Source organism: Temnothorax nylanderi, unplaced genomic scaffold (assembly GCF_030848795.1).
Source record: "Temnothorax nylanderi isolate EJ_2023f unplaced genomic scaffold, tnyl_v1.0 TNYL_tig0024_pilon, whole genome shotgun sequence".
NCBI lineage: Eukaryota > Metazoa > Arthropoda > Insecta > Hymenoptera > Formicidae > Temnothorax > Temnothorax nylanderi.
The window spans coordinates 1654768-1663614 of NW_027249086.1; the positions used below are offsets into that span (position 1 = coordinate 1654768).

General features: G+C 31.3%; 1 protein-coding gene across 2 annotated transcripts in view; it reads right to left on the reverse strand.

The window, feature by feature from the left end:
• Positions 1 to 8434, reverse strand: part of LOC139769799 (ATP-binding cassette sub-family G member 1-like) — a 15094-nt gene extending 6660 nt beyond the window's left edge. The window contains exons 1-11 of one of the 2 annotated variants that reach the window (XM_071701186.1): positions 7407 to 8434; positions 5548 to 5858; positions 5174 to 5347; positions 4664 to 4874; positions 4029 to 4136; positions 3485 to 3621; positions 3232 to 3400; positions 2864 to 2964; positions 2569 to 2724; positions 1995 to 2113; positions 1065 to 1768 (exon numbers count right to left, since the gene is read on the reverse strand). In XM_071701186.1, coding sequence (XP_071557287.1) covers positions 1543 to 1768; positions 1995 to 2113; positions 2569 to 2724; positions 2864 to 2964; positions 3232 to 3400; positions 3485 to 3621; positions 4029 to 4136; positions 4664 to 4874; positions 5174 to 5347; positions 5548 to 5858; positions 7407 to 7566 — 1872 coding nt within the window. In that variant the 5' untranslated portion in view covers positions 7567 to 8434 and the 3' untranslated portion in view covers positions 1065 to 1542. Of the gene's footprint in view, positions 1 to 1064; positions 1769 to 1994; positions 2114 to 2568; positions 2725 to 2863; positions 2965 to 3231; positions 3401 to 3484; positions 3622 to 4028; positions 4137 to 4663; positions 4875 to 5173; positions 5348 to 5547; positions 5859 to 7406 lie in introns of those variants that run through there. The other variant, XM_071701187.1, reaches the window with a different exon arrangement.
• Positions 8435 to 8847: the final 413 nt, after the last annotated feature.

An 8847-nucleotide genomic window follows, 5' to 3' on the forward strand; every position in this document is an offset into this window, starting at 1 on the left:
CACGTGTCAGGGGTCCACCTAAAAATGAACTGCTTGGGATATTTTAAATAATCATGAAAACATGTTAGTGCACATATTGTATAAGGTTAAAGATTTAAAAAATTAGTATTATATGCTTTGCATCCAAGATATTGGAAATAAGAACGTTTTAAGAAATTTTTCTTTTTTTGATATTTGTAGCTAAAATTACAAAATATATAAAGATTTTATAGATATAAATTTTTTAGGATTTTTCCCGTACTTTCAGATAAAAAAAGTTAATTTTAGCGAGAAAAATTTAACAGTATAAAAAAATCAATTTTTTACTTTTAAATAAAGTAATCGCAATAGGATCCACTTGTAAACGAATATTTTTTCCAAAATAAAATTGGATTTCCAGCCAAATTTTAGCCAAAAACTCTATAACATCATATTTTTATAATATCAATATTTTTTTAAAATTAATCTAATTATTTAATACTACATAAATATAAATAATATATTTTTAACAAATGACTATGAAATGAAAAATAGTTCTGGAGTCTTTGTGTTTTATATTTTTTAGATTCATTTTTTTCTTCTTTTTTCTTGGAAAGAAGTCTTGTTCTTTATCAAAACTAAATTCTTTTAAAATCAATTGATCCTCGCTTGCAGGAATAATCGCATGATATTTTAATGTACCCGAAATAGTTTTCGTTAATGCGAATATCTTGGTTCCAAAAACTTACTTAATTTATTGTGATTTGTTTTCGAACTAAATAAAATTGTTGTCTCTTTCACATTATTTTTTGCCCACATGTAAAATGTCTCAATAATGAAGATTACAGTTCCTTGCAAACTAGTTTTCCTTGAAAACGAGTTCCTCGCTACTCGTTTTAAATTCCCACCAATACTATCACAGTGAGCTTTTCCATGTGCTGTGGTAAAGAAATGCCATTCCGTGATACCAAAAAAATCACTTGCATAGTAAAGCAAATTATGCAAATTGTATTTATTTTTATAATGTTGGCCGGCTCCATCTGTAAAATAGACAATAATCAGGCTTCGATTCACACTGCTATATTATTATAAAATGAACGATAAAGTTCGTCATTATTACAGTTTTATAGCCATCATTTCAGACGATCTTACAACACAGTAGGTAGCAGTGTACGCTTTTCAACAATTATTAATAAAAAGACTTAAAACAAAAGGGTATTCCTGTTAAAAAATTATCTATTTTAGGGGCTTTTTCTTCAATTTTGTCAAGTCGACGCATTGATTATTCACTTGTACCTTAAGATATTTTAATTTATTATACTGTTATATTTAATTTATTTTATTATAATAACACCAATTCTTACATTATCACCATAATCAGTTATAAGAAAATAAATCTTATTACATTGTTATTATTGAGCGTGTTATATAGGTACAAAAAATTTATAAAATTTTTACATTTCTAATCCTATTGTCTCTCTTAACATTCTACCTACTGTTACAGAGAAAATATGCTAAATCATTAATTTTTTGTTTGAGACATACTTAGAAAGTACTTTCTTGTTTAAGATAAGTATTAACACGTTACTTTCTTGCAAAATAAAATTTCCAACAAAGTACAGCATAGGTGATTATGTGTAAACAGAGTATCCAAGAGCTAAGTGCTATCAGAATAACATAAAATGGTACTGTTGGCATGTCCATCATCGAGAGAATCTTGTTTGGCGAACGCAAGTAACAGTAGATGTCCGAGCACGACAGATCCGATCGATTAAGATAAACCGCCTGCATCATTCCTTCGAATGTGTATCTACAATAAAATTTACATTTCTCAAATTTACTGAAAAAATAAGGCAAATTGGAAATACAATAAAATAGTATTTCGACAAATAGGAAGCAAGAACAACTGTTTATAAATAGCCATTATAAATTATTATAAAAAACGGTCCATATGGAAAACATTATGTAGTAATAATAAATTCAAATGCTAAAAACTTTTAATATTAGTAATCGCTATGGTATAAAATTGTCTGTACCTGAAAAAGCTCGTAGTACTTAAAGGCCATAGGTATACCGACATTTCTCTAAATTTCAAGAAAAATCCGGCGAACACCACTAATGGTATACTGACAGCCGTTATTAAGAAGAAACCTGACTGAAAGAAATTATACTTGGTCAGCTACATTATCTGTTCATACATATTAAATAACAATCAAATTGAAATTTGAATGGTATAAGCTGCTCAATATATAGAGGAAAATGCCCTATTATGAGACAGGATCCTAATATGAGATATGTTAAGCTAAAAGGCCCTATATAGGCCCCATCTGTTGAACCCATCATGAAAAAACCCCGACATCTCATATTAGGATCCTATCTCATAACAGGGCGCTTTCCTCTACATATATAAACTGAAAAATTATTTATTATTATAAATAAATCATCTAATGATTTATTAACTTATTACTATTACAAATAACTATAGCCGTGATATTTTCCGATATAATATTGTAATAAGTATGTAATGTTGACTTATTATAGCCCTTTTTGTAGCTTTTCTAATAGTGTAAATATTAATTAAAATAATAAAAAATACCGCAGCTGAAATACCTTAGGGCCAAAAGCTGCGCCTGCAAGTATCCCAGCCGTTTGTCCAATAATTGTAATTAACAAGCCAACGCTCCATATCTGTAGAATTCTAATATATTCCATTGGCTGCCCTGTCATATAATATAATATAAACAAGAAAGATGAGGCGCAAAGTATCTAGAAATTAAACAAATTTTTAATTGATTTCAAAACCAATGACAATATATTTAGGTGATATTTAGCCAGAACTTCATGTCTGAAAGAAATAATTAGTAATAATTAGTAATAATACAAATAATACTGCATTAAAACATACTTGCAACAGAAGATCCGTTAGTATTTTTACGCTGTAGTAAGCCCTCAAAGAATACCAGTTATTTAAATATTCCTGCAGAAATACTGTCACTTCTGTGGAAACTGCAATCATATTAATATGGTATAACTATTTGTGAAAATCATAAAACGCATTTATCATAATTTTATCACGGAAAATTGAAAGTATTGTCAAAGAAATTGATTTTTTTTTTAGTCTTTTAGAATTACCAAAAAAATAGTAATAGTATAGTATATATAAATTAGTTATTTGCCAACAAAATCACATAAATTATACATTATATTTATACGTAAAAAAAAAATATACCTACAGAAGTATGAAATATTATTAGAAAAATTTGTGTCACTTACAAATTAGTACTGCAGGCAATGCATTTGCGGAGAATAAAAATAACACAGAGAGAAATAAGCAAGCGGTATTACTGAACACTTTCTCCGCGTCGTCACCAAAATTATAGAAAACTGCTCCAAAAAACAGGCCAGTCGCGACATGCGCCGCAAATCTTAGTTTTGTCAAGGCCTGAGGGATCAATCACACAAAACGATAGCATTTTGATTTTTCAAGCAAATTGTTCGAATATTACTTTCGATAGTTTCTACTCACATTATCTCGCTTGATGCAAATTAGTGATCTTAAAAATAAAATCTTTTGCTGTTGCCATGTCGACTTTTTTGGTATTATACTATTTGTGGACGTATCTATGTCGCCTGTTTCACATTTCTGCTTAGAATCAGTCGATTCTATAAAAAAAACCCAATTATTGAGAGTTATTAGTGACTGAAAAATTATTTCTCATAATTTTGAATTGTCTTGCTTTATATCTTTATGCTTTTCGAATAACATTAATTTTATATCATACACAAGGGAGATATGTCCTCGAGATTTAGAGATACTCAATGCCTGATCCAATATTTCTAAAAATAGAGAATATTGTGGATATTCTCGTTAGATAAAATATTCACGTTTTTATTATCCAGTCATCGCGAAGCAAGATGGAAAAAACATTGTATGAATTAGTATAAGTTATTAAAATAATTGTTAATGAATTATTAATGAATTATTATGGATTAACAAAAAATCGAGATAATTAAGAAACGTTTAAATATATAACCGTTTAATAAAGTATGTAACATCATTGCATATTTACCATTTTCATTAGGTTTGTTGCGCGATCTCGACTTTTCGTATTCATCACGACAGATCTTGTATAAATTCTCTAAATCTCCACCTCTTTGCTCTGTTATGACCTCAAGTACTGCAATCAGGAAAACACAATCAATATCACATGTGGATTGTTCTCCATTTTTTTCAAATTAATAATATGCTTTAAATGATTTAATATCATAAATATTATATAGTAAAATTGTTGTGTAACATCGAAAAGTGATAAAGCCACAATTCATGTAATAAGCAATACTACATCAAATTAAACAACTAATGTGAGCATTTTTCTTTGTATTTGCACATAATATTGAGACTTGTATTTATATCAAGTTTTATAATCTTGATGCTTTTCGAGATATCGAGAATATTTCAGTTTATGCAAGGTAAACTTTTTGAATACTTTTTCTTAAGAATACATCTGTTTTAAGGAAGTCTGTTTGTTACTCTATCTTTTTAATAAATTTAACAAATTTGCTATGCAAGATTAATAAGAAAAAATCTAAGAAATATAAGAAAAATGCGCACAGCTCTAAAATATTTTATGTTAATACTCTTTTTCTAATTCTCCTGTCTCTTTGTAATTTACTTATTAAGTCGAATCGATAGAGTCAACGTTACCGAATTCTGCTGTGTTGTAGAAACTGGGACACGTGAACCCGGCGATGCTGTACGTATTTAAGATCTCACTCTTTGGACCACAGTACATACTTCTGCCTTGGTTAAGTATCATAATGTCATCGAAGAGCGAAATCATCTGACTGCTGGGTTGATGTATCGCGCAAACCACAGTGCAGTTCTCTCTCGCCATACCGTGCATCATGTTAACGAGCTATTCAATGCACATCGTATGGATATATATGCGGCGCATTAAGAACGCCTTAATGATATCGCGGAACAAAATATAATAATTAGAAATGTTTATTATTCTCGACAACAATATAATAATATTCCAGCTACGTCGCAGGAATGTTGCAACGTTGCTACGATATTGCTGGAATATTTTGCGCTTGTATTTGTAGAATGCAAGAAATAAATATTGATTTATGTCGGCTAATAGCGAATATTTTTGTAAAACGATCGCTATTGATGTAATCTGCATTAATAAATTAATATTATTTATCATCATACCTGATTGGACGCCGCACTGTCAAGACCGCTTGTTGGCTCGTCTAATAAAAGAACGGATGGCTTGGTGATAATTTCTGCGCCGATGGAGAGTCTCTTTCGTTCGCCACCGCTTAATTTTTTCACCAATGTATCCAGGCAATTTGACAAGCTGAGACTCTCCGCGATATCGTTCACCTGACAGAAATAATATCTGATGGTGCATCAATCTATATATAACTTTTTTGTTCGCCACAGCAAGCTTATTATATAGTAGAAATAATAATATATAAAATATATTTTTATATAATTATTATATATATATATTATTTATTTAATAATACTGCATTTTATACATAGCGGTTGGAGCATTTCTTTTGTATTTGTATTTTACTTACAATTAAGCGAATCACTTGTTCGTCCTGATTAACGTCGAGTTTCAGCCGAGCCGCTATGTAGAGAGTCTCTCTTGTCGTGAGAAACGGCAACAGATCGAATTGTTGCGGCACGTAGCACACCTGTTTGCGTAACATTCCCCTGTCCCGTTCAACGCCGTTTACGGTGACAATGCCCTTAACGTCGGTCAATCGTTCGCCCGACACGACTTTCAGCAGGGTGGTCTTTCCCGCGCCAGAAGGGCCGATTATTACTGTGAGTTTTCCCGATTCGAAGTGCCCCGTCACATTACGCAGGATCGTTTTCTCGGCCCCTGCAGTAAGCATTCCTCTTTAACCATATTTAGACAACACGTGGAAAACGCGATCTGATTGCGTATCACATTTACATTAAAATCGCATTAAGATCCAAATAAATCACACAGAGATTTGTTAGAAAAACTCGAAGCATTATATATTATACATGCACGTATATTTCGTTTTATATTTATCTCAAATTCTTGCAATTATATTATATGTTAATGTGCACTAATACGCACATATATAATTGCATGTTGCACATTTAATTACGAAACTGATAAGTGTTAGGTATTTTTCTGATAGGACTTGGAAAGACATGCGCGTTAATTAAAGTATAATACAAATAAAGCTGTGTAACCTTCAAAACTTGGTTCTTTAAATCACAATTTTCCAAGAAAATAATGCATATACGCAATACACCTATAACTGCGTTTTACAAATCATTCATAGATTTTCAGGATCGCTGAGTCCTAAATTAATAAATGAGATAATTTTAGCCAAAAATTTTCCCTCTCTCTCTCTCTCTCTCTCCCACTCCTTCCTTTTGTATATATATACGAGCCCGATTTCTCGTCGCTGAGTAATTTGTCGGTTTAACTCTACTGTAACACATCAGCATCGAAATGACTCCGCAATATAAGGAAACATATTCCTAATGTACGTATTTGATACTCTCTGTTTAATACCTTTTGTAATTTTTTTCACATATATATCACTATCTTTGCAGTGGTCCTCTTTGCAATCAACACTGTTGCGGATTAGTTACGTTAAGTTCTGTCGCGTTAGTTTTTAAGAATATGTACCGACACTGAGGATGGTCCCATGAAGGGCCGAAACGTTTGTCAATTATTTATAATATAGTTTTCAACACTTACATCCTGTTGCGGCTCTATTGCTCTTTTCTTCCTGACTGATTTAATCGTATGAGCTTATTGACTTATATAAAATAAATAAATTTTTTTTGAACATGTAAGCTGCTTATTTTATTTTATACATTTTTCACTTTAATTTATTTCAATTTTTATTTTAACTCCTTATCTTATGACTTCTGAGCGATTATTTTATCTTTTTGACTATTGTGAGTTTTTTCACCTTTTAGCTATACGTATGCATGACGTGGTTAGGGCACGATGCCAGCTACTTATTGGATGTTTTGTACGCAGGTTTTTTGAGGATTTATGGCGTGATTAATTTTCTCACTTGAGAAGGGCCGAAATTGCGGCCGAAACGTTGTGAGTTTAAATATACTAATTATTAGGCCAGTTGGGTCGAACAAAAACGATTCTGTTTTAAATTTTTCTTGTAAAAAAAACTTGGCGCAGCTTTTTTACTCCCGCTGCATACTTCCCTAAATTATGTTTATTGCTTTTTTATTCAATCAAAAATGTTGTGCTTTATTAAATTTCAAGCTCTAGCAGCGCCAAATTTTTTTACAAGAAACATTTATTTTTATCGATTAAAATGGGACATCCTGTATACGTATATATATATTTAGGGATATCGAGAACGCAGGAATATCGCAACTTTCATAAATATGTGGGACGATGATGAAATGTTCTTGCCTTTGCGGTTGCGACGAACCGAATAACAGAGATCGCTGAATTCGATGCACATCTGCGAGTCCCACGCTTTTTCGGGTCCCAGCAATTTTTCCGACTCCCGCAAACTGATCTTGCAGGAGTCGTCGTCCAGCATTTTCGCTGCGCCGTTCGCTTCCAGCATCTTGCCGAACACTTAGTAAAATTAGCAGCCGTCCGCCGTGCTACGATTTTATGCGTTGACTGATCTTGTACTGCGAATCGTTGAGTCTAGCAGAAGGACAGCCGGTCACTTTCACAAGGCGAATGAATGAGTGAATTTGCTGCGAACCTGTTTTATAACGCAAAAGTTCTCACTATGATGTAACTGTTGAGCACGTTGAATGTTTACTGAGTCAGTGTCTACAGCGTCTATATGATATAAATAATAAAATCGCTATTTTTAGGCCCGGTTGCTCCAACCTGTTGGTAAACTAACTAATAGTTAAATCATATATATGTCTTTGTTTATTCTTTACATTAGACAAAGATAGACGTATGATTTAACCGTTAGTTAGCTTACCAACAGGTTGGAACAACCGGCCCTTAATGATTGCGTTTTGACTTTTGGTCTTTTAAGTAAATTGACTTCATTTCTTATACTAAACATAACAGTGCCATTAAGTGTGTGTATATATATGGTGCATTCCACGTGTCAGGGGTCCACCTAAAAATGAACTGCTTGGGATATTTTAAATAATCATGAAAACATGTTAGTGCACATATTGTATAAGGTTAAAGATTTAAAAAATTAGTATTATATGCTTTGCATCCAAGATATTGGAGATAAGGACGTTTTAAGAAATTTTTCTTTTTTTGATATTTGTAGCTAAAATTACAAAATATACAAAATTTTTTAGGATTTTTCCCGTACTATCAGATAAAAAACGTTAATTTTAGCGAGAAAAGTTTAATAGTATAAAAAAATCAATTTTTTACTTTTAAATAAGTAATCGCAATAGGATCCACTTGTAAACGAATATTTTTTCCAAAATAAAATTGGATTTTTAGCCAAATTTTAGCCAAAAACTCTATAACATCATATTTTTATAATATCAATATTTTTTTAAATTAATCTAATTATTTAATACTACATAAATATAAATAATATATTTTTAACAAATGACTATGAAATGAAAAATAGTTCTGGAGTCTTTGTGTTTTATATTTTTTAGATTCATTTTTTCTTCTTTTTTCTTGGAAAGAAGTCTTGTTCTTTATCAAAACTAAATTCTTTTAAAACCAATTGATCCTCGCTTGCAGGAATAATCGCATGATATTTTAATGTACCCGAAATAGTTTTTGCTAATGCGAATATCTTGGTTCCAAAAACTCACTTAATTTATCAATAATGAAGATTACAGTTCTTTGCAAACTAGTTTTCCTTGAAAACGAGTTCCTCGCTACTCGTTTTAAATTCCCACCA